This window comes from Macrotis lagotis, chromosome 4, assembly GCF_037893015.1.
Source record: "Macrotis lagotis isolate mMagLag1 chromosome 4, bilby.v1.9.chrom.fasta, whole genome shotgun sequence".
NCBI classification, from domain to species: Eukaryota; Metazoa; Chordata; class Mammalia; order Peramelemorphia; family Peramelidae; genus Macrotis; species Macrotis lagotis.
The window spans coordinates 88,171,681-88,198,363 of NC_133661.1; the positions used below are offsets into that span (position 1 = coordinate 88,171,681).

At 38.8% G+C, this 26,683-nt stretch overlaps 2 protein-coding genes across 6 annotated transcripts in view; one reads left to right on the forward strand and one right to left on the reverse strand.

Annotated features, from left to right (window-relative positions):
• ACADSB (acyl-CoA dehydrogenase short/branched chain) overlaps positions 1 to 5,160 on the reverse strand; it is a 45,778-nt gene extending 40,618 nt beyond the window's left edge. Inside the window, exons 1-2 of one of the 2 annotated variants that reach the window (XM_074233429.1) lie at positions 5,022 to 5,052; positions 2,712 to 2,783 (exon numbers count right to left, since the gene is read on the reverse strand). Coding sequence is in view for 1 of the 2 variants with exons in the window: in XM_074233428.1 (XP_074089529.1) it covers positions 5,022 to 5,063 (42 nt within the window). In the remaining variant the exon portion in view is untranslated. Of the gene's footprint in view, positions 1 to 2,711; positions 2,784 to 5,021 lie in introns of both variants that reach the window. The other variant, XM_074233428.1, reaches the window with a different exon arrangement.
• A 213-nt stretch (positions 5,161 to 5,373) lies between these two features.
• IKZF5 (IKAROS family zinc finger 5) overlaps positions 5,374 to 26,683 on the forward strand; it is a 36,107-nt gene continuing 14,797 nt past the window's right edge. Inside the window, exons 1-3 of one of the 4 annotated variants that reach the window (XM_074233432.1) lie at positions 5,818 to 6,379; positions 8,054 to 8,149; positions 9,916 to 10,064. The gene's annotated coding sequence lies outside the window, so the exon portion shown is untranslated. The other 3 variants (XM_074233430.1, XM_074233431.1, XM_074233433.1) reach the window with 3 other exon arrangements.

A 26,683-nucleotide genomic window follows, 5' to 3' on the forward strand; every position in this document is an offset into this window, starting at 1 on the left:
TGTTGCTGATCACAACTCCCTCCATCCATACCTCCCCACTACCATATACTATATTTTTTCTCTCCTTTCACTCTGTCCCTCTTCTAAAATGTGCTGGAGGGTAGCTGAGTGGTGCAGCAGACTGATCACTGGCCCTGGGACCAAGAGGCACCAAGTCCACGTACCACCCCTGAGACCCAGCAACCCACCCGGCCCCATGGTCCTTGACAGGCCACTCAAACCCTGTCCTTTGAAAGAAGTAAAAAAGACTATGTGTTACATCTGACCACTCTCCCCAATGATCTACCCTCTCCTCTATTACTCATATCCCCCCCTTCCCCCTGCCCCCTTCTCTCCTTTTTACTCTAGATGTCTATACCCCATTGAGTATATATGCTGTTTCCTCTCCAAGCCACCTCTGATGAGAGTGAATATTCCCTCAATCCCCCTCGCCTTCCCCCCTTCCATGTCATTGCAATAGCTCATTGTAAATATATATATATATATATATATATATATATATATATATATATATATCTTTTATGTGAAATAACTTAGACCATTCTACCTCTTTCTCTTACTCCCAGTACATTTCCCTTTTAGCCATTGACTCCATTTTTACAATATATCTTCAAATTCAGCTCTCTCCTGTACTTCATCTATAAAAGCTCCTTCTACCTGCTCTATTAAGTGAGAAGTTTTATGTAACTATTATCAGTATCATTTTTCTATTCAGGAATACATGCAGTTCATCATCAAGTCCCTCATATTTTACTCCTCTCTATGCTCCATCTGAGTCCTGTATTGGAAGGTCAAACTTTCTGTTCAGCTCGGGTTGTTTCAACAGGAACAATTGAAATTCCTCTGGTTCACTGAAAGTCCATCTTTTTCCCAGGAAGAAGATGTTCATTTTTGCTGGGTAGTTGATTCTTGGTTGCATTTCGAGCTCTTTTGCCTTCTGGAATATTATATTCCAAGCCCTACGAGCCCTTAATGTACTTGCTTCTAAGTCCTATGTGATCCTGACTGCAGCTCCATGGTATTTGACTTGTGTCCTTCTGACTGCTTGTAATATTTCCTCTTTGACTTGGGAGTTCTGGAACTTGGCTATAATATTCCTGGGAGTTCTTTTTTTGGATCTCTTTCCAGGGGAGATTGGTGGATTTTCTCAATTTCTATTTTGCCCTCTGCTTCTAGGATATCAGGGCAATTTTCCTGTAGGAATTCTTTTTTGTTTTAAAGTTTTAGCAAGGCAAATGCTTAGGTTAAGTGACTTGCCCAAGGCCACACAGCTAGGTAATTATTGTCTGAGGCCAGATCTGAACTCAGGTCCTCCTGACTCCAGGGCTGGTGCTCTATCCACTGCACCACCTAGCCACCCCTAGGAATTCTTTAAAAATGATGTCAAGGCTCTTTTCCTGATCATGACTTTCAGTTATCCCAATAATTTTTAAATTATCTTTCCTGAATCTGTTTTCCAGATCAATTGTCTTTTCAATGAGATGTTTCACCTTTTTTTCTAATTTTTCATTCTTTTGGTTTTGAAGTATTGTGTCTTGACTTCTTGTAAAGTCATCAGCTTCCTTTAGCTCCATTTTACATTTGAAGGATTTGCTTTCCTCAGAGAGCTTTCTTATCTCTTTTTCCATCTGGCCAATTCTACTTTTTAAAGCATTCTTCTCTTCAATAACTTTGAACTGTTTTATCCATTTGACCTATGTGGGTTTTTAACATGCAATTTTCTTCAGCATTTTTTTTTGGATCTCCTTGACTAAGCTGCTAACTTCATTTTCATGTTTTCCCTGCATCTCTCATTTCTTTTCCCAATTTTTCTCCTATCTCCCTTACTTGATTTTCAAAATCTTTTTTGAGCTCTGTCATAGCCTGAGCCCAATTTCCATTTTCCTTGGAGTCTTTAGTTGCAGAAGCTCATACTTCCTCATCTTCAGATTGAGTATTTTGATCCTTCTTGGGATCATAGACAATGTACTTCTCAATGGTGTTCCTCTTTTTTCCTCTGTTTACTCATTTCCCCAGCTTGTGCCTAGTTTTGGGGTACTTCCTGAGCTTTTGAGTATTATTGTATTATTGGGACACCCCCCCCCAAAGGATCTCAGTGTGTGAAGCTCTGACTTCCCTCCTGGTCTGAGGTGGGGGGAGCTGTTCTATTGTGGGGGGGCCAGACTGTGATCAGGATCTGAATGTGGTTAGAGCCCCAGAGTCCTGTTCCAGGTACAGAGGACAGACCTTTGAAGTCTCTCTCCATTTCCCTACCCTCAGTGGGCTGAGCACGTAAGGCTTAGTTGCCAGGAGGCTCCTGCTTTCTGGCTCCAAGCCTCCTTCCATTTCCTGGATCTGGGCTGCTGCTGCTCAACTGACCTCACTAATTGCAGCAACTGCCCTGAGGGCCTGGGCTTTCTGAGCTCCCTCTGGCAGAAATCCCCTCTATTGATTTTCCAAGTTGTGCCCAGTGCTCCCCAGGGTGCAGGTCAGAAAACTGCCCCCACTGTCAAGAGCTATGGCTCCCAGGTGCCCTGGGGCTGCCTCCAGGAGGTTGAAGTTTCTTCACTCTGGTGGGCTTCCTCTTTAACCCTGTGGAGCGGCACCTTTCCACTATTTTCCAGGTTACCTTGGTCTGGAGAATTGCCTCAGTGGATCTTTCTGTGGGTTCTGACTCTTGAAAATTAAGTTTGAGTCATAACTTTAAGATTTTTGAAATATAGAGAGATCACCTAAGAGAGGCTCTTCTCCTGTTGCCATCTTGGCTCTGTCCTCTGAAGGTAAAGTTCTTAAATGCAGGGACTCTGCCAAGAAAAAGAGAAGAGAGGGAAGAGTCCAGAAGAGTGACTCAGGGAGCTCTAGGTTAGTAAGTTCCTTTGAACAAAGGTTTCTAGTAAATTTGTTTTTCTGCCACTAAAGGGTACTAGATGAAGTAACCTGTCTATGGTGAAACAACTGGTATAAGAGAAGAATTTAACCTTAATGTCCTACCCTGAGGTAGAGCAGTAATACTGAATTTGGAGTTACCCAAGCTATGACTTTTTAGCACTTCTGATTTTTCTGGCAGTATGAGGGTATTAAAAGAGAACAGATACTGAAGGTCTAAACTACTGTCCTGGAGACAAAGAGTGGGCTAGATGGTGAAGTGTGTAGAGTGCCAGGAGTCAGGAAGACTGTCTTCATGAGTTCGCATCTGGCCTCGGACACTTAACAACTGTGTGACCCTAGGTAAAACACTTTATCCCATGTGCCAGAGTTTGCTCATCTGTAAAATGAGCTGGAGAAGGAAATGGAAAACCAATTCAGTATCTTTGCCAAGAAAATCCCCAAGAGGGTTATTAAGAAATCAGACACTAATGAATTACAAGAGACATTTGGGAGAGATCTTAGAAGACAACTTGGATGAGATATGGTGGGAAGGAAGTATCTAAAAATCATCTTAAAAGATAAGAGCCTGGGGCAGCTAGGTAGTGCAGTGGATAGAGCACCTGCCCTGAAGTCAGGAGGACCTGAGTTCAAATCCAACCCCAAACTCTTAATATTTAGCTAGCTATGTGACCTTAGGCAAGTCACTTAACTCCATGGCCTTGCAAAAAAAAGAAAGTTAAAAGCCTGGGAGGATGGTGGCAATATCAATAAAACACAAAGTTTAAAGAGGTTAGGGGAGGATGATTTGGACTGGTAGAGTAGAAGACTTTGTCCCTCAGTGCTTGCCTCACAGCATGCCCAGCAGCTGGGCAATGCAAATGTCCTACAAGGGAATGAAAAAACTGCAAATAAGGAAACTAAGAGGCTGAGCTTTGTCCTTCCAGCTGGAAGGAGCTTTAGAATGCGCAATTCTACAGATGAGGTAGGGGAGGTAGGAAACACAACAAGGTTAAAAAGACTTGGAATTCAAAGACCGACCTCTAAGATGTCAGGTGTAATTCTCTTTGCCAGGAGGCAAGCTGCCAGTACTAGGAGGAAAAAATGTGTTGCTGGGAAGACTTGGGATATCAAATACTCTGGCCACTGAGAGAAAGAAAAAACCGGAATCTTAAGAAATCATTTGTGTCTAGACCAGGCTGGAGAAGTCAGCTGAGAAAAAAAAAAGGAGGGGAAAATCGTTGGGCAATTATAAGGGTTCCTTTCTTTCCAGGATCTAGAGGTATCAATTTCCTCATCTTAATACCTGGAAAATTAAAACAGTGATTCTGTAGCTTGTGAAGGAATGGAGAAACCTCTTCCTCTTGGTAATAAAAACAGGAATGCTGCAGGAGGAGAAAAATGCTCCCAATAGGCACTGCATTAATTCCTCATAATAAAATGCTTATTGCTAAACAACCATTTTCAAATCATTGTGAAAACTCTAAGCTCCTTTTAAAAATCTGGTTGCTTTGGTTGTGCTTTTGTTTGTTTGTTTGTTTTTGCAAGGTTTGTCTGGACTCTGAAATACCAGCAGATCTTCCCCTTTCTGCAGAGGGAGACCGGGGTTAGAAATCTGGAAAACCCATCAGTCCTGCAGGCCTGCAACTACAGTGGGATATGCAGGAATGCATCCCAAGGAATTCGGGGCTCAGCCCACCGGCTGATATTGGGGTCTTCCCTGGCAGGGGGGACCAGGCGGCTGAACCCCGAAGCGGGTCGTACATGGGAGGGGAGGCGCTGGCGGTGGTGACAGCTGCAGGGGCTGGTGGGGGTGGGAGGGGCAGGGCGGTGGGAAGTGCGATTTTCGGGGGTCAGGTGGTATTTTTAGGGAGAAAGATGGTGATTTGGATGGTTTGGAGGTGTTCCGGCGGGAACGTTCTGGAATGTTCCGGGGGGCTCAGGCGCTAGGCTTTGGGAGTCCGGGGATCGGATGGGATCTTTTGGAGGAGCAGAAGGCCCGTTTTGGCGGTTCCGGCAGACTTTGGGGGGCTCACGCTGTTTCGGGGGGCGGCGACCCGGCGCAGGGGGCAGGGGTCACGGGGTGAAGGGTCACGGGGTCGCGGGGACGGGGCCGGCCCGTTAGCTCCGGGGCGCGGTAGGGGGCTCTCGGCGCCGGGCGGCTCCGGGGAACTCACCAGGCCGCCTCCGCCGGGCCGCAGCAGCCGGGCCGCCGCCATCTCCGTCCGGGCTCCGCGTCGGGCCGAGTCCGCGCCTGGCCGAATCCGCCTCCGGCCGAGTCCGCGCCGGGGCCGAGATGGAAAGGACAGAGGGGCGGGGCGGGGCGGGGCCTCCCGACGCCCCGCCCCGCACACACCCACCGCGCCCCAAGCCCCGCCCCCGGCGGCTCCTACGGGAGGCCCCGGGGGACATCCGGGGAGGAGGAGCCGCCGCTCGGTTCCCCTCCCGCGCCCTCCCCGGAGGCTTTTAGAAGCGCGTGCGGCCGCCGTTCACGCGAGACTTGAAGAGAGAAGGCCGGGGGGGGGGGGGGAGCGGGGGAGGGGGAAGGGGGCGGGAAGCTGAGACACAACAAACATGGCGGCTGCGGCGGCGGCGACGACTGTGACGAAGACATCGACGGAGGCGGGGACGGCGGCGGCGGCGGCGGCGGAGACGACGACGACGACGGTGCTGTTTCGAGGCGGGTGTCTAGAGGTGCGTGAAGGCGGCCGGGCCCGCCGGGGGCGGGGGCGCGCGCGGCGGGGCGGGGGTGGGGGCGGCTCGGGGCCTCCTCCGAGAGGTCCCCGAGGGTGAGAGGTCACGACCCGGCGCCGGGGGCCGCGCTCCGCCTCGGAGCGGCCGGAGAGCGCCGAGATTGGCGGACGGAGCCGGAGCATCCCGGCGCGGGGCGGAGGAGCGGCCGCCGGGCCGCCCGCCCAACAGGTGGCTGCGGGCTGGAGCGCGCCGCGCCCCTCGGGCTCCTCAGGAAGCCGGTAGCGGCCGTGGAGCCGCGAGCCGCGGCCGTGGAGCCGCGGCCTCTCCTCCCCTGCCTTCGGGACCCAGCCCGCGCCGGCGCGCGCCTCCAGCCTCTGAACTCGGACAGTCGCCTCCGCCGCCCCGGGCCCCGGGCCCCGGGCATCCGCAGAGAAAAATAAAGGGGAAAAAGAGCAGCTCCCCGGGAGAAACTGGGCGGGGAAGGAATTGTTCAGAAAAAAATATTCTTAGGTGAAATGAGGGCGATAAGAGCTCGGAAAAAAGTGAGATAACGTTTATGAAGCGTTTTATAGGTCAGGTGCCTCCAGCCTGTGGTTTTGCCCAGGGAAGCATCGCAGTTGCTGGAAGATAAATAGATCCGTGATTTTTATCTTCTTTCTACTCCACTTTAAATTAATAAATGCCGGTTTGACTTGCTAGCTTAGCGGGGACGGCCGTCTGTCTGCCCTTTGGTAATTTGTCGTTCCCAAATGTGGCAGGAGGAACCTGAAAGGGAAGGAGAGTGAGAATATGAGCAGATAACTAATGAGTAGAAGAACTAAAGCTTCCTTATTTCCTATCTGTGAGTTCCCTTAATTTTCTCCATTTGTTTTCCTTTTAATTAGACCTAACTTGTAAAGTGTTACTGGGAGCAGAGAAGGGTTACGTTCATGATGTCCACCTGTGAATTGAATGTACATTTTTGAATAATCAGTCCAGAATATTTTTCCGTAATAGTGTAATGTGATTTGGATTTGAGACGGATGTAGTTGTGATGTCAAATGTGTTTTCTTCCCCTGCTTCTCTCCTTGTTCCTCGTATAAAAGTCCTGCTCCCTTTCTGCATTATGATTGGAGAGGATCCTCAGCTTTTCAAGGATATGCCAGAGGAGCGCTAACTCTGAACCCTACTAGAGAGATGTCTTTTTTCTGCATTCCATCCTAGCTAGTTCTTTAATATAGGTGGAACAAAAAGTCATGAATTGTCTACCGCAGTAAATCGCTGAGACTGATGTGTTTAAAAGCAAGCACATTTTATATCATAGAGAAGCTCTTACATCAAGGAAAGCAAAGATTCCTGTCAGTTCAACTGGTATTGATTAAACAATATGTGCCGGATTGCAAGCTGTGTTAGGAGGGGACAAAGGCAAAACTGTTTTTGCCCCAAAGACAGAAGCAAAACTACTGCCTCCCACCCCCAGTTCTATTCTCTTTGTTTAGGGGTACATGTTTGCAGGTACTTAGAAATTTAAATAACACAGAATACATACAAGACCATTTCCTGGGAGAAGATGGTATTACAAAAGAAAGGATAGGGGATACCCAGGGAAGGGGTTTGGAGGTGCAAGTGGGGAGGAGGAGGCCAACAGACCAGGAAGTTTGTATGTGAAAGATTTGTGGCTCAAAGTCACAGATTGGATTTAGATTAGATCCAATCTGATCCATAGGAGAGGGCACCTAATTGTGATCTTGTCTCCCAATTAGAATGTGAGCTTCTTGAAAGTAGACTCATTTTTGCATTTCTTTTTGTCCACTGCATTTTTATGAAGTGCCATGCAAATAATGATAATAAGCACATAATGTTTGTTGACTGTTTGAGCATGTGGGACTGCCTAGGTAAAATGCACCATCATACCTGATTCTCATTTACCTAACAGAGATGCTTTTCATCAATGTTTTGGAAAATGAATTTAGTTTGTCCCACTTCTTGAATATATAAGTACTTGACTATCATGTATATAACTATATATATATGTATAGTGTATATATATATATATAATGTATATAACTATAATGTAAATAATCATGAAAACTTGCTTAAAAATTTAAATTCTTCTATCAATTAAATTGATAGCTCACCTGATGATCCACTTAACATCAGATTCTAACTTATATAGATAGTTATTTGTATACGTGTTTTATTATTCCCCTATTAGTGAAATTTTTGAATATAAGAATTTTCATTTTTCATCATTTAGTATAGAGTGAGATATAGTGTGGTGTAATGATTCAAGTGCTAGACTTGGAATAAGGAAAACCTGGGTTTAGCTCTTGCCTTCAGCATTAATTGCTAGTTGTCCATGGTAAACACAATTAATCTTTCTGTTAGTTTCTCCATCTGTCAAATACCTATCACACAGGTATGTGTGTGTGTGATACGATATATCCTTGTAGTCTTGAGACTACCCATGGAAGCTTACTAAGGGAGGCTTCATAGCTTATAAATCTATTCATGGAAACCATTGTTATGAGATTAGGCCTGATGGAATTGAGGACATCATGATTGTATCCCCTTCAGAGGCTATAAAATGACAGCACATATCATGAAACAATATCAACAGTATTTATCTAAGGTTAGTATAGATATATGCCCCAAAATATTATTTTGTCAGCTATTAGCTTATTTTTAGTGTGCTTTGACCTCAGATCTGCTAATTGGTCACTGGGGGTAGACACCTCAAATCAAACCAAGAACCTCTTTTTTCATAGGGGCATCTTTGGAGCGTGTCTTTTCGTGCAGAAGAGACAAGTGTCTCTTCTCAACACATGGCCACCCTAAAACGAGTTGTATTCTATATACCATGTATGCCAGGATTGAATATCAGATCCCCTTTTCTCTTTCTTCTTGTCCCTCTTTCCCATTTCTTATAGTAAAATTTTGCATTGAACTGATTTCCATCGTTTTCACATTGCATCCAAACTCATTAAGAGACATCTCCAGCTAGCCCACAGCCCCCTCCTTAGACATAAAAGGACTTAACTTGTTGATAGTTGCACTTAAACTCAGGGATTATGACTCCATGAGAACCCAATTGTAGAAAGCGAGGGTACTCTACATTCTCTGGAGAGACTTCCTTATGCCAGAGAATGGCTTCAGTCTACAGTTGAAGGTGAGATTCAAAACTATGTAAAATATATTATGAATTTTAAAGCATCTTTTAAATATTATTGCCAAATATTTACTACTTATCAATAAAAGGAAAAAATTGTATTTAGTAATAATTATGAAATAAAAGGACTATGGAGATAGATGTGATTTCTCTATACAAATACTCATTTAACATCTGCTTTAAAGAGAGTTCTCAACCTGGAGTCAGTAAGACCCGAGTTCAAATTTCACTTGAGATAGTTACTGCCAGTTGACTGGGAAAATATATTAACTTTTGCTCCTCTTGGACGTGATCTATGGAGATTCAATACAGTCTTTTTTCCATTTCCTACTCTATTGCTTGTAGTCCTTTGGACCTCTCCAGCCTGCCTTCATCCTGTAGGAAATTAATCTTTGGAGTACAGTCTACCTCAGTACTTATAATTCATTAGTCCCCTTTGCTTGTCTGATCTGATCCTCTGACTGGAGGATAGGGTTAAGGAGAGGATTCATCATGTTATTCCATCATTCTCATACATTGGATTTATTCTTGCATGTTGCCTTACCCACCATAAGATTATAAACTCTGAGGGCAGGGACTATCTTTATTTGTGAGACTTAGCGCAATGTCTGGCATGTAGGAGGTACTTAATAAATGTTTATTGACTAATTTTAGTGTACCCCAATTTTCTCTTCTGTAAAATAGAGATAATAAGAGCAATCACCCCTCAAGATTTGTGAAGATCTAATAGGGTAATATTAGTTAATTGCTTAGGTGGTGCAGTGGATAGAGTTCTGGGCATGAGATCAGGATGACTCAAATTCAATCTCATATACTTATTAGGTGTGAGACCCTGTTTGCCTCAGTTTCCTCATTTGTAAAATGAGCTGGAGTAGGAAATGACACCACTCCAGATGGGGTCATGATTGAAATGTCTCAAGAGCATATTAAAATCTCAAAGCACTACATGAATGCTATTATTACTATTTCTTATCATCATCATCATCATTATTATACACAAGTAACTGCCATACATATAGAAGAATATAACATGATCCCCATCAATTAGAAGTATGCCTTTTGCTTTTTTCCTTTTTTTTTTGTTGCTTTGTTTTTATCAGTTGATAGTAATGGTAGTATTTCTATAAAACATTGTAATGATATATTATACCTAAATATGCTAAGTTATTTGTGAATATATTAAAACTTTTTCTGGATATATCTTAATTTGTGATTGTTTTCTTTTGCAGACCTCTGTAGGACTTTTCAATTTTAGTTGAAAGTCTCTCCATGGCCTTTTGGAGTCAATTAGCATATTTCCAGAGTGAATTTCAATTACTCTACATTTCATCAATGTTGGAGTGGGAAAAAAAAAGTGAAATTGATTTGGGTTGAAAAGGTAAGCTTATGTCAATCTTTCATTATTATTATCATTATTAGTGGTTTTTGCAAGGCAAATGAGGTCAAGTGGCTTGCCCCAGGCCACACAGCTAGATAATTATTAAGTGTCTGAGGCCAGATTTCACCTCTGGTACTCCTGACTTCAGGGCTGGTGCTCTATCCACTGCTGCACCTAGCTGCCCCTCCATATACATTTTGAATGTTGATATTTATCTTAGATTATTTTTGTTGTGCAAATTTTTTTTAGATCTATTGATTTTTCTTATTCTCTGATTAAAGTTCTCCATTTCTCCAATGTTGAAACAAATATTCTTTTCTGTAATGACTTTTAAAGTATTTAGATCACCTATCTTTACAATAGTTTTTTATCGACTGGTAGATAAAATTCCATAATATTTTTTTAAATGTGGATTTAACACAGCAACATTTTCTATACATTAACTTTTATTTTTCCTGATTTCATTTTTCATCTGTATCTGATTTTTTTCTTAATGCCAAATAAGATCTTTGCTTCCTTTTTTTATTTTTTTAAGGCAATGGGATTAAGTGACTTGCCCATGGTCACACAGCTAGGCAATTAGTAAATGTCTGAGGCTTCATTTGAACTCAGGTCCACCTGACTCTTGGGCTGATGATACTCTCCACTGCACCATCTAGCTGTCTGCTTCCGTTTTTTTTCTTTTTTAAAGAAAATTATTGATTGATAATAATACTTTATGTTTGGGCATACTAGCTGTGCTTTTATAACTTTTTTTCTTTGCTTATCTGTTTTTTTATGGGGACTTTATTGTAACTTCATTTTAATCTTGTGAAATAGACTTATATTTTGATTAGTGTTCCATTAAACCTGGTAACTGAAGAAATATTAAGATTTTTTTTTACTATGTCTGCTTGAGATAATTATGAACAAACACTATCCCTATATTTAGTTTTTTCTTGATTTAGTTTAATGCTATTTTGAAAGTTGACTTTATACGTGGGTCTCTTGTATATCTAGATAGAATGTTTATTTGATTAGGATTATAATTTCATTAGTGTGGAAATTCTTTTACCATTAAAGGTTCTTCTATTTACTTAGTCTTAAAAAGAGTTACCAGTAAGCCTTGAAAATCTGTGACTTGGACTTGTCTGTGGTCATATCAGATGCAAAATATTAACCTAGATCATACTTATTCCAAAGCCTGGCTCTCTATTCACTCCACTTTGATTATTCCCTTCATAGATTGATAACCCCCAGATTTTATTAATTTTGTCATTGTAAGAGTATTCTTCTTTCTATCAATTTTCCTTGATTTTTACTGGTAGTGTATAGCAGAGGACAACCAATGAAAATGCACAGAATACGAAAGAGTGTTAGGTTTTAAAAAGCTTTAAAAAACAAGTAGATGGTTTTATAATTTACCTTTTAAGGGAGTCACAAAAGTTAATTGAGTAGGAAGGTGACATAGACTTGTGCTTTAGGAGCATCAATTTGTCATCTGAGTGGCGGATGGACTGGAGTGGGGGAGAAAATTAAGGCAAGGAGTACAATCAGAAGTCTATTATAATAAGCCAGTATGAGGAGAGCCTGCATTTGGTTTTTGGCAGTGTCAGAATTGAAATCTAGCCTCAGACTCCTATTGGCAATGTGACCCAGGCAATTTCCTCATCTGTAGAAGGAACTGGAGAAAAACATGGTAAAACACACCAGTATTTAGCCAAGAAACCCCACTTGGACCCATGAAAATACAGCTATAACTGAAAAACCGACTAAATGGCAACCACAGTGTATCAAAGTAGAGAAAGGAATATACAGGTCAGATGTTGAGAATCAATAGGATTTGGAAGCATTGGATTTGGATGATGAGAAAGAAGCAAGTTATAAGCCTAGCTAACTGGGAGGTGGGAAGAGAGGAAGAGAGGAGAGTTTAGGAAGAAAGATAAATTAGTTTAGTGTGGTGGGATATCCAGTTTGAGTTTTCTAAAATGCAGTTGAAGATGTGAGATTATATATAAATACATACACACACATATGTTTAAGAGTATGCATTTAAGGCTTTTTTTACCACCTGACCTCCAGCTGCCTTCCAGTTCACCCACAATGAGGCTTTTCCCTTTCCCTACTTTTCCATCTGTGGTTTCTGCATGATTGGAACACACTCTCTTATAATCTGTTTCTTAGACTCCCTCGATTCCTTCATGATTCAGCTCATCTGTCACCTTGTACATGAAGGCTTTCCTTTCCCCTCAACTGCCAGTGTTCTCTCTTCCCTCCTAGTTTCCTTGCATCTATTTTCTTTGCACTATATGATATATTTTCTCCTCTGATTAAAATGCCAGCTTTCCAAGATTAGGCCCTGGGTCACTCTTTGTCTTTTAGTTTTGTAAGGCAGTGAGGTTAAGTAGCTTGTCCAAGGCCACACAAGCTAGGTAATTATTAAGTGTCTGAGATCAGATTTGAATTCAGGTACTCCTGACTCCAGGGCCCGTGCTTTATCCACTGTGCCGCCTAGCCACCCCACTCTTGTCTTTTAGATACAGCATGCACTTCACGCTTTCTGAATGACTAAGAACCTCAAAATACAAGAGACATTTAATAGGTATTGATGAGAATCTCATTGTTTCTTTGGTCTTTTATATCTGTAATTTGGTTTTACTCTCTTTTTGTTACTAGTTTCATTAGTCTTCTACAATCAGCTTTTGGATTATTTTTCCCCCCACAAATTAGCTATGCAGATTTGTTAAATTCAGTTTGTGATTTTAGGTTCGTGATTTTTTTTATCGTCTTTTGAATTTATCCTTATCTTTGTACTTGTTTCAAAGTTTGTTTTGACCTTATACAATGGAGTTTTCATGGTTGGTTTGCTGTCATAGGCTTTATTTGAAAGATACACAAAAAATGAAGTCTTCTTGATTGAAGATTGAATGTTCTTGATGGTCCTAAGCAAATCATAGCTACATTTTTTTATAGTCCTTCTGGCCCAGTCAGCACTGAGACTTGGAAATTCTCTGACACTAGAATTTTGCTCTCTCCAGGTTGAGACTTCTGTTAGAGCTTAGTGGCCTGCCCTTTTGGTGAGCATTTGTGACCTACATTGGATATCTGGTCAATGAATTATCAGTGAAGGGTGCTTGCTTAGTTCAGACTAGGTAGTAGTTACCACAAAGACAATTTATCTTTCTTGTGATCGGGTGCTAGGCATATCACCAATATAATATGACCAGAGGGCCAGAAGTGAAGACCTGGACTGTGTTAATGAAGTTGTACCTACTGCCACAAGAGTCATTTTTGTAATGATGTTGAAATTTTCTAATGTGGTTGATACTTTTTCTCTTTCTTACAAAACTGTAAAGTTTAATATATTTTGTGATAAAGGATGAATTGCATATGCAGTAAAGATAAATAATGCTATCATTTTTTTTTAGAATCTTTTTTGTGTAAATGTCATATCTTTACTGATTTCTGGTTTGAGTTTGACATTGCTCACTTCTTTTTTTTTTAATTTGTTTTTGTTTTAGGTTTTTGCAAGGCAGATAGGGTTAAGTGCCTTGCACAAGGCCACACAGCTAGGTAATGATTACCTGTCTGAGGCCTGATTTCAGCTCAGGTACTTCTGACTCCAGGGCCGGTGCTCTATTCACTGTGCCACCTAGCCGCCCCCATTGTTCACTTCTTAACTTTTTCTTGATTTGGCAGTAGCATAACAACTTAAATCACACTTATTTGTTTATTTATTTATTTGTTTGTTTGTTTTATAAGCATCCATGTTTTTTTTTTGGTGCTGATACCTAAACCAGGAAGAGTTAAAACAGAAAGAAAATTATAGACCTATCTCCCTTATGAATATAGATGCAAAAATCTTAAATAAAATCTTAGCAAAATGATAACAAGTTATCACTAGGGTAATACATTTTGACCAAGTAGGCTTCATCCCAGGAATGCAGGGTTGGTTCAATATTAGGGAAACTGTTAGGTTTGTTGTTGATATAATTTATTATACTATCAGAAATTATGTACAATATGTACAATATAATATATACAATTATACACAATAGATGCTGAAAAACTTTTTGACAAAATAAAACACCTGTTCCTACTAAAAACACTAGAGAGTGTAGGAATAAATGGACTGTCCCTTAGAATAATAAGCAGTATCTATCTGAAACCATCAAGAAGCATTATATTCAATAGGGAGAGGCTAGAGGCATTCCCAATAAGATCAGGGGTGGAACAAAAAGATGCCCATTATCACCACTACTATTCAATATTGTATTAGAAATGTGAGCTTCAGCAATTAGAAAAAGAAATTCGAATTGGGAAGGAAGAGACAAAACTCTCACTCTTTGCAGATGACATGTTGGTATACCTAGAGAATCCCAAGAAATCATCGAAAAAACTACTGAAAACAATTGGCAATTTTAGCAAAGTTGCAGGATAAACCTTCATAAATCCTCAGCTTTTCTATATATGACCAGCAAGATACAGCAGGAAGAGCTAGAAAGAGAAATCCCATTCAAAGTAACCTCAGACAATATAAAATACCTGGGAGTCTAATTGCCAAGGCAGACTCAAAAACTTTTTTATTTTTGTACAAATGATTTTTTTAATACATTACTAAAATATTCTTGTTTAAGAGTAAATATAATACCCCCTTCCCCCCCAAAAAATATAGACCCTCATGTTCAATAAAGAGGAAAAAATTAAAATAAAAAAATAATAATAATAGGGGCAGCTAGGTGGTACAATGGATGTAGTACCAGCCTGGATTCAGGAGAACCAGAGCCCAAATCCAGCCCCAGACACCCAACAATCGCCCAGCTGTGCGACCCTGGGCAAGCTACCCCCAACCCCACTGCCTTGCAAAAACCAAAATAAAATAATAATAACAATAACAATAATAATAATAATAATAATAATAATAATAATAATAATAGGGTCTGCCAGGTGGCACAGTGGACAGAGCACCGACCCCGGAGTCAGAAACACCTGGGTCCAAATCTGGCCTCAGACACCCAACCATCCAACTCCCCCCCAAAATAATAATAATAATAATAAAATGTGCTTCACTCTGTATTCCAACACCACCAGCTCTGTTGCAGGTCATCATATTCTTTAGGATAAGTCCATCACAAAAGCTACTTACATAATTTTCCACTGTTGCCATTTCTGATCTCAACTCCCTCCATTCGTACTTCCCTACTACCATACACTATATTTTCTCTCTCCTTTCACTCTGTCCCTCTTCTTTAAAGTGCTGTAGGGTAGCTGAGTGGCCCAGCAGACTGATCGCTGGCCCTGGGGCCTAATTACCTAGCCGGGTGGCCTTGGGCAAGCCACTTAACCCCATTGCATTACCAAAAAAAAAAAATTAAAGGTACATAGAAAGTCTTTGATCTTTGTTGAAACTCCACAATTCTTTCTCAGGATACAGATGGCATTCTCCATCACAGATATCCCAAAATTGTGCCTGATTGTTGCCCTCTTGGTATGAGGAAGTCCATTGAGGTTGCTGTTAGGGTGTACAATGTTCTTCTGGTTCTGTTCATCTCGCTCAGCATCAGTTCCTGCAAATCCTTCCAGGCTTCCCTGAATTCACATCCCTCCTGGTTTCTAATAGATCAATAGTATTCCATTGCATACATCTACCACAATTTCTTAAGCCATTCCCCAATTGATGGACATTCTCTCTGTTTACATTTCTTTGCCACCATAAATAGAGCTGCTATGAACATTTTTTGTACAGTACATTTTACTTTTTTTAAAAAATCTTTTTTAGATCATTCTGGATTGAATGTGTTTCCTCTAAGCCCGCAAAGTGTTGTTGAATGTACTTTTTAATTATTACTTTTGTATTGGAGGCAGTTTGGAAAATTTGAGTTCAAATCTTGACCCAAATGCTTACTATGATCCAAGGCAAGTCATTTAATTGAACCTTAGTTTTCTCATCTGCAAAATGTGACCAATAAAACCTTCATTAAATTCCTGTCATGTCTGGTGCTATGTATGCTAAATGCTAGTCAGGCAGAAAGCATTTATTAAACAAAAGTCCCTGAGCTTTTATTCTTTTAAGGGAGATTATATGTATTCCAGAATAAAGCATTGATGATTCACAAAAGTGAAGTTACCTAGCTATCAAAAGTAGATAGAGTAACTTTGCTTAAAGTGAATGAATGATAATAAAAAGATAAAGATGTTTTCTACCAAAAGAATGATTAGGTTAAAATAATTGTAATAGAAAATGTAAATGGACTAAATGTTGATGATAATACTTAGCATTTACATAGTGTTATATAAGCATTTATACAAGTATTTGGTCTTCACAATATTCTGTGATTTTTTTTCTTACTCTTTTCAAGGGCTCTTATTCAATCCGTCGTGTTTTTCAAACCAGTCCAGATTCTTAACTAATTTGTGTATGATGATGATGTTTCTTGCTGAAACATTGATATTTTATTTTACTAGAATTCTGCTTTTTTAAAAATTTTGGCTCTTTTTTTTTTAGTATTTTTTTCTTTGGTATTTCTGTTTATTGATTTCTGAGGTATTATTAGACTCAACTCCCTTTGATCCTCTCATTCTGCTAGATTAAATTGATCCCTCAGTGTTTGTCTTTTGGTATTTTCAATAAGTATATTCATATCATGGTTATTTTATGTTTTCTGAATTCTCAGATTCATAGTATCAAAGGTTTTTTTTCCTCTTTCACATTGTGAAGAGTAGAATTTTTTTAAATTAATTCCTTATGAAGATTCAAGTTTCTTTTATCTCCTATCATTACTTGACCATATCTCCCTGCAGTATGAGAACCTGAAATTATCTGTTCATTTTGGTATAATTTGTTGCTATAGTAAAAGTAATCTTTAAATGATCATATTTGATTATTCTTTAGGAATTAATAAATTTGCCTTCAGTACAATCTGTTGATTTTACATACATAAACATGGATATTCTACTTTTGATATTAATTTTGAAAAATTAATAACTCCTAGTTAGGAGTTTAGTGATTCAAGGGTAAAAGTTAGGTGTGCTTCATAGCTTTTCTTTTGGTAACAATTTTAAAATTCTTTTAAAGAGAGTAAGTAGGCAAAACTTATTTAAAAAGTAGCATGCTACATTTCTCTGTTATACCCTAACCTTATCCATACTTGGAATTAAGAAAGGAGAATACATGTCTAATCATCTCTACTATAGTGTATAAACTCCCCAGTACTTAACAATGCTTTAAACAAATTGTTTTAAAATCAGTGTTGAATATTAATGTTGAATTCTTCTGCTTATCACTGTTATGTAAACTCTGCTACATATAATTATGGTTGTCTCTGTGCAGAGCTCTGATTAGCCTGGAGTAAATGAATCTTTGTCCTAGGATATGCAGATCTAGAGGAGTGGATTTCCTCCCCATAGTGATGATTGGCCTGTTGCCATGTGGCATAATAGCCTCCAATCTCATCATCATGGCACCCTTCTGGTGCCTGCCTTTCCCCTACAATACCTATGAGGTCAGAGGTTGGACTTCCAGGGCAACAGGTTGCCCCCCTTTCCTTATGTGACTGTATCTACAGTTTTGACTACTGCACAACTCCCAAACAGCTGTTTTTTTCTCAGGTGAAAGTATCCCTAGTTTGGTCTCTAGTAGGGATTAATTTACTTACATTTGCACCTAGAATACCAGGTACTTTCCATTTATTTTAACATTACATAAATATAACACTAAATAAATAATAAATATTTGTATTTCCTTATTATTGTTAACCATAAATTGCATTTTTAAAGTGGAATTGATCAAAATGACTGTAAAAGTTTTTTTGTTCTTTATTCACACATCTGATTAGCAAGACTAAGACTCCTTAAAAAGTGGACTTGGAGTAATGAAGGTAAAAGCTGTATGTTCCTTTGTAATGAAGATAAAAGCTGTGTGTTCCTTTGTTCTTCCCCTGAAGCTGGATGATATTATGTTCCTAATTGTTACCTACAGTGTTTTTTTTAAGTACCAAATTTTCATTGTATTTATAATTTTGAAGAATTTATAATGTTATTTTTCCATATTTGGCATATGTTCCCATCACATCTTGAAGTTTTTTTTAATTCTTGTATGTAAAGTAGGCATCACTCAACCTTAACCAGTAAGCATAAGCATAAGGAGAATCCTTCAAGAATATTATATTTTTGCTATATAAGTAACTGATTTTGAATACAATACCCAAATTCATAATTTGAGGTGTTAAATATGTTAACATTTCATTTTGTGCATTTTTGGGGTCAAGTTAAATGAATTTTGTATAACAATTTTTACTGTAACCTTGTTTTTTTGTGATCTCTGCAAGACAAACAGGAGTTTATCAAGGACAAATTATGCTAGACTAATCTTATTTCCTCTTAACAGGGTTACTAGACTGGTAGATCAGGGGAGTACCATAGGCCTGGATTTCAGCAAGGCATTTTGGCAAGGTCTTTCATGCTATCCTTATGGACAAGATGGAAAAATGTGGACTGGATGGTAGTATGGTCAGGTGAATTTGGAACTGTTTGAGCAAACAAGCCCAAAGAGTGGTGATTAGTGGATTGATGTCATCCTGGAGATGGTCTCTAATGGAAGGTCCCATGACCGTCTTTGGTCCTATTTCGTTTCATTTTAATCAGTGTTTTGAATGATGATATGCTTATGAAATGGTAGGTAATATGAAACTAGGAAGGATCACTTATACATTGGATAACAAAATTGGAATCCAAAAAGATCTCTACAGGATGGAATGATGGGCCAAATTAAATAAGATGAAATTAAATAGAAATTAATACGAACTTCTTAAAGTTGGATAGTTGAATTCACAAAAATCAATTCCACAGGTATAGGATGGGGAAAACATAATTAGACAACAGTTTATGCAAAAAGGATGTTGGAATTTTAGAGGACTTTAATCCATTAAATGAGTCAGTAATAGGATATTACAGCTCAAAAAACTAGCTTACCCTATCTTAGGCAACAATAAAGAAGCTTAGTGTCCAAAACAAGGCACAATAGAATGCTGATCCTAATATAAACTAGCAGGGCCATATGTGGAATAATGTGCTCAAATCTTAGAACCATATTTTGAGAATTAAGTTTATTCTGTGTAACAGGCCCTATGCTTGGTGCAGAGGATACAAAGACAAAAATGAAGCATTCCCTGCCCTCAAAGCATTTACATTATGTGGGGAAACTAATGTGCACAGATAGCAGTTATTCAGAATAAATATGATTTTTGATTTTTGGTGGAGAGATGCTTATCTGAAGGTATTGAGCTGTGCTTCAAGAAAACTAGAGCTTCTGGGAAGAGTAAGGGATGGGAGAGGGAGTGCATTCCAGGCTTTTGTGTAAAGAATATCAAGTGGGCCACCTTGATTGTAGAGTGAGTGGATCAGTATTCAATAAGTTTGGAAAGGTAGGGTGGTGCCAGATTGTAAGATACTGATAAACTAATGACCATGAATGATGAAACTTGTGAAATCATGTTGTAAGATTTCAGTTGATCAACTGATGAAAAGACAGGAATATTTAGCTTAATGACTCAAGGGACATTATATTGGAGTGTATGTATGTTTCTGATGCACATATATAGAGAGAGCTATATATACTGTCAAACCTGATGACATTTTCTAAATCTTCATACATCTTAACCTTTCTTTAGCATTTAATAATGTTGAACCATCCTGTTCTAAATGTAATTTTTCTCCTCTTTGGTTTTTTCCTTGGGTCTTTTCCTTCTCAATTTCCTTTGCTAGATCATCATCTATCCCCACCCTCAGCTAAGATGTGGTTTACCCTTGGGTACCCCTCTCTTATAATGATCCTATAATCTTCTGTAGGCTTTATCTCTATCTCCATATACATCTCTCTTGGGTCTCAGATCTTTTTTTCTCTCTTCTGAGTTCCAGTTCTACAATCTCAACTGCCCGTTGGACATTTCATTTCAAACTCAACATATTAAAAACTCATCATCTTTCCCCACAAAATTATCCTTATTAACTTTTCCTATTTCTTTTAATCACCTAGAACCTTGATTTCATCTTTGATTCCTCATTCTCATACCACAGTCAGTTAGCTATCAAATGTTATTGTTTCTAAGTCCTCCTTCCCTTTCTTTTCATGCTAGACTGGGCCCTTATTTTCCTGTTCTGTTGTAATGGCTTCCTTGTTGATTTCTTTGCCTCCATTCTCTCCTAACTCCAATTCATTCTCCACACAGCGGCCAGCATTTTACTAATTTTCAAGATTGCTCTGTCATCCCCCTACTCAGTAAATTCCGATGTTTCCCTCTTACTTTTGGACTCAAAGACAGATTCCTCTTCCCTGCAGACCCTCCCCTCCCCTTCCAGCCTTCTGGCATATTAGCCCTTTTCTGCACTCTACCATCCCGCAGAGCAGCAGTCTTACTCTTCCTCTAATTCCCTCCTTATTTTCTTGCTCAGAACATTGTTTCCTTTTAAGGCTCTGCCTCCATCTTTTCCATGAAGCCTTTCTTGTCTTCCTGACTGATCATCCCATCCTCAGTCATCCATTCTGGATGGAAATATTTTGTATATACGCACACACACACACACACACACACACACAATGATATATATGTATATACACATGTGTACATGTATATATGTGCACACATGTTATCTCCCCCACAGTATGTAAGCTTCTGGAGAGCAGGAACGGTTTCCCTTTTATCTTTTTTTATTCTCTGTGCTTAATAAGCACTTGTAACTTAGTAGATGTTTGACAGATACTTGTTGATTTATGTTCATATTGTTCTGCTTCTTGCAGACTCCTACATGAGATCCTTTTTGTAGTTGTCCCTCTTGAAATTAATTTTGTATATATTCTGTATTATCTGTATATGTATTGTATTGAATAGGATGTAAACTTTTTGAAGACAGATTGTTTTATTTTTGTTTTTGTATCCACATGTCATTGCACATAGTGGGTAACTAATAAATGTTTTATAGAATAAGGCTGCATTATGTATCTTCAGTTGTAGCCAGTGGATCATATAGAAAGAAATGGAGAAAAGTAGCATTTAGTACTCCTTCAAAGGGAATGAACAATAAGGAAAAGGAGCTAAGATGTTGAACTCAAGGATCTCTCAATCTATCTTTCCTATTTGTCTTTTTCCATTTCCACTTCCACCACCTAGTTCAAGTCCTTTTTTATCCTTATTTTTATTTTGGTAACCTTCTCAAGTGTATCCCTTACTTCTTTCTAAATCCTCTCCAGTTAGTACTTCACACATTACTTTACCTATATATGGATATTCATAATATATTTCTTCATTATTTCTTCAGAGATCATTCCTCTGCCCCTAAAAATTTTAGAAGTAACCCAATAAAGTTTATATTCCTTAATGTGGTGTTTGATGTCCTTGATAATTTGGCGTTAATCTCTATCTTTCCAGCTTTTTCATTCAAAAAATATGTGCAGAGTACTGTGCTAGACACTGGAGGAGATAGAATTTAGATAAGGTATGCTCTTAATGGAACTTGCCATTTTGTCTGAATAATATGACACAAATAAAATTGTACATGATAATTACATTATAGGTCCAAAACAGAGCCGTAAAACAAAGTGATTTGTATAGTTCACAGGGAGAAGCTCATTAGGGAGGTCACAAAGACTTATGGAAAAGGCAGCATTTGGCCTGAACATTAAAGCACATTCATCAGCCATGATGGGGATTGTGGAGGGCATCATTTTAATAGAAAGGAAATTATTTATCCCATTGTTCATACTTACCTCAAAGATATAGGAAGCCATTTTCAGGGTCTCATTTAGACATTATGTATAAATAACACAGATTAGAAGTAACTAATATTTGATGGCAACACACTTGCAAAAGCAGAATCATCTGGGGTCATTTATTGTAAGGAAGAATAGTTTTCAACACTTAAAGTAGACTGAGGATAATGTAGTATTTTACAGCACATTAATTGGCTATAATGATGATACTAAGTTGTCAAAAGAAAATTATATTCATTAAGGTTCTTTTAAGAAGCATATATTTTATTTAAAAAGTTTTCACTCAACAGTGGATTAACTTCCTTTGTTCGAATTTTATATGGTGAGAATACTTCATTCTTCAGTAATACTCATCATTGAATAACTGTACTGTGATGAGCTATTAACTCCCACAAAAACTGTCTTACATTGTATTTTGATCTGTGACCCATGATCTCATTGAAGTATACTGTCCAATGCAGATGGCAAGCCTTCCATAATCTGTCCATGACTTACTACTTGTTTCCTATTGCCCCTTAAATTTGTCCTCAGGGAGTGAGGAAGAGTACCCAAATTGCTGAGGGCATGACTCAATTTTACTTGATTCTTTTAAACTAAGATATTAATTAACCACCCATGTATTAATCTGTGAGCAACCCAACTTCTTTTTTAACTGTTCATTTCTTTTAATTTATTTTGGTCACTTTTCTATATCTGGAATGTATTGCCATCTTAAAAATTACATAAAAGAATGACAGTTTGCACAAACAATATTTTTATTTAGATTATACAATTTTAAAAATTGTTTTTATGGTGGTTGACTTTATGTTCTTGACTTCATGAAAGGGATGAGGAGAGAACTAAAAAATTCAGAATAAAAGTGATTGCTTGAGGGAAAAACATAATGCAGTTTTTTGTTTTGGGATTTTTTTTAAAGAATCAGAATGTAAAGGATTAGCTAAGAATAAGATGATTTGGGCCTTTTTGAGAATTTTCTGAGTGTTAATTCTTCTGTAGAAACTCATTGAACTGATGGAATTTTTAGGCTAAACTGATAGTATAAAAAGATAGTAGGTAAGCATTTTGAATATCTAATATATACCCAACTAGACAGTGAGGGAAAGGAGGTGGAATACAGAAGTATGAGAAATAGTCTCTACTCAAAAAAGCAACTTCTGATTGGGGAGATAAAACTTAAAACTTATGACAGATTTTTAAGTACAATTGGACTTAATGCTTCTTGGAGTTATTTTAGACTTTTAGTCAGAGGCATTAGGGTGATGTGATAAAAGTAATATTTTGAGATTCAATGTGTGTAGACTGGAGATGGGGAATTAAAAAACAACTAAAACAATTTGTAAACTTTAAAAAGTTAAGCTGATTCTATGCTTTCTTGGTGATGATGAAGACCTTGGTTAAGATTGGTAGCCATGAGAAGGAGGCTGAAGGGGAGAATTGAAGAAAATTACAAAGTTTAGTGACAGGTTGTCTGAGGGGTTGGAGGAAAAGGGGGGTCAGCAGACAAATAACAGTTTACAGAATGGAACAAGCTTAGATTAAAAAGTAAGAGTGTCTTGAGCAGAAATTAGAAAACTTGGTCACATGCTGGGAGGGTGGGGATTGAGAAGTATTCTGCTACACGAGTAAAATAAAATTAAGAAGTTATTTTTTCAATATTTAAAGAAATTGCTTTTTTTTAAAAAAAATATTACCCAAAAGAAGATATTTTTCTCACATCTTGTGTAACTCAATATCAATTCTGGGATTATTGAATTTAGAACTGTATGAGAATTTTTTCACAGATTTAGAGGTTGAAGGAGTAGAGAGCTTTAGAGTAGAGGTCATTGTCTGAACTGTTATACATAGGGGAAAGAAGTCCAGAGAAGATGTGTGAATCACTCAGGGTCACCCAGGTAGTAAGGAACAGAGATGAGATTAGAATTCAGGACTTCTGGCTCCAGTTGTATCACACTATACCATGCTAAAGATCTAGAAAGTTTCAATGGCATGAAGTGACAAGGCTGAAATTTAAATTTAAGCCCATGTGTTCTAAACTCAGCCTTCTTTATACTGGCCATGTTGTATCATTGTAAATCAGTCCTCAATTGAATTTAGTCAAAATTTAGGATCTCAGTAAATTCTAATTTGAAATAATGAATTTTTTTTAAAAAAACTAATTTAAGAAATAAGGATCAACATGGTATAACAGAAGAGTGGATTTGGAAACAGAGGACTGGGTTTAAATCCTGACTTTTGCCCCATGGACCTTTGGCAATTCGCTCAGACTCATTGGGCCTCAGTTCCTTCTACTGTATTTTCTGAATCCATGATCCTGTAATTTAGCAGAGAGGAACTTTTGAAGACCTGGAGATTGCCCTGAATATGCTTTGATGTATAGAAAGACCCACCTCAGAAAACCTTAAGTATAAAAGAAGTTTTATGAGACAGGATAACAGTTGTTTTTTGCAGCCACAATGGTGAAAAGTAGCCTTCTTTCTGTTGGTGGTGAGGAAGGGATCTAAAAGAGGAGAGGCAATGGAATAGCTGACTGGCAAGAAAAGTCTCTATTACCTCAGTGACCTCTGAAGAAAATTGGGGCTGGGGGTCGGGGGAGGGCTGGGTACAAATAACTTTCTATATCTTTGTAATCCTGGTATCATGAGACACCTTTGCTCTCCATGTACAATCCCATACCACTGTGGCAGATTGCTGGAATAGTGACCAGTGAAGACATGGGACTTTCTTCTGGGTAGGAACAAAAACATCCCCTTGTAATTCGTTAGGTTGGTCCTTGAATACAGAATACTGTTGAGCCACTGCGTGAAACTTGTGCTCCTCTGTGTTGTATAGTAATGCTTCACAATAGAGTAAGCTGGTACAGCAAACTTTCCTGAGATTTCCAGTCTTTTGAAAGGCAAAGGGAAGATACATAAAAAGTTTATACTAAAGAAACTAGTAACTTGAAGAGAATAAGCGATTCATCAGTCAGTATAATAATGGTTTTTATATCTTGTATGACTTCAGGACTCAGAAAGGGAAGCACTTGAAATTCTTTACAGATTCTGAGTCATGACAGGCACAATCCCATATGATGAATCAGTCAGCATTTCTCAATCCCCTCCTATATGTCAGACACAGGGCTAGGGAATACAAAGAATGAGGCAGTCTCCCTACTCATTCTTTCATGGGAAATAATCTGTGCATATGTAAGTCTAGATATAATACAAAATCAATTATAAGGAAGGGAAAGAGTTGTGGAAGAGGGTTAGAAAAGGATTCATTGAGAAGGTAGTGTACAGAGGATATCAGATAGCCTGCCTTTTCTTCCCTACTACCTGCAGTCACTTACCCTCACCCCACCTCCCAGTACTAAGACTTAAATGGAAAACCTTTATCATTATCATCATCATCATTATCATTGTTGTTATTATTTTGAGCACCATCAATTCACATAAAATACCAGTTATGGGATTATAGACCATTACCAGAAATCTCTCATAAGTTAGAAGTGAGAAAAAATTCCCCTATATTTAAATCCATTGAAAATATTTGTGAGTGTTTCTACCTCTCAATGGTCATTGAAAAAGCAAAATGATTTTTATGAAATCAGTGAGGATATTTATTTTCTAAAGTGAATCATAATGCTATAGGAAAAATATTTTACTTGCCAAAGAACTCACTTCTGACAACACTTCAGTTTTACTGGGTTCTTGCTTTGCCCATAGTGAGCTTGTCCAGGTCCTGAATTGAATTTCCACCAGGAATGAGTAAGTGAATAAGATCATAAGCATTCAAGTAGTCCTGTTCTTATTTGTTCAAAATTTGTTCAAATTTTATATGAGTTTTGCAGTTGAACTATTTCATTTGAATTAGACCTTTGATTTCATTTCATAGAGGAACTTCTAATACCAATCGACCCTTCTGTACAACTTCTTAAAACCAGTGTATGCCATAGGCAGGACTTGAACCTAGGTTTTCTTGACTTAGAGGCCTGGCTCTCCTGCCACCATATTAATTTGCCTCTCACAAGTTAATCATGTACTTCTTTATTTAGATTCATTTATGTATGCTTTGTCCTCACCACCATTTCCATAAAAAAAAATCATGAGTTTCTTTAGGTGAGGACTATAATCTTCATCCTTTGTGTCCTTCCAGGACCTTACCACATACTGGACCCTGAAGGAAGGTAAGGATTATAAAAGACTGGGGGAGGAGGGGAGGAGGAAGTGAATTGCAGGTATGGAGGTGGGGTCAAGGGGAAGAAAGGTGCAGCTTTGTGAATAGAAACAGAATGTCAGGTTCATGGAGCAGCTCATGGGCTAGTGAGATGGAATGATGGGGAAGCAAGACATTAAAAGTTTGTTGGAGCTATTCTGTGGAAGGACTCTAGAGTCTAGGCTAAAGAGTTTACTTTTTTTTTTTTTTGCAAGGCAATGAGGTTAAGTGGTTTGCCCAAGGCCACACAGCTAGGTAATTATTAAGTGTCTGAGGTCACATTTGAACTCGGGTACTCCTGACTCCAGGGCTGGTGCTTTATCCACTGAGCCACCTAGCTGTCCCCAAGAGTTTACATTTTATCTTACTACAAATAGCAGGGCTACAGAAGTTTGTGAGCCAGTAGTGAGTGACATGGTCCAACTGTTTTGTCAACTGTATAGTAGCTGAATGGACAGGCACTGGGTAAAAAAGATCGCTTGGGAGTTTATTATGATAACTTCTGACAAGAGGCAGTCAAAATCTGAACTAGGAGGTAGATATCAGAGGACTAATTAAAGGCTTAAAATTTTGAAAAAACTTTAAAAATACTTCAGAAGTAGGGAACTTTGCAGGAACAAGGCAGATTTTGGTTTTGTCTTTGTACCCCTAACACCTAGCACAGTGCTTTCTATTTAATAAA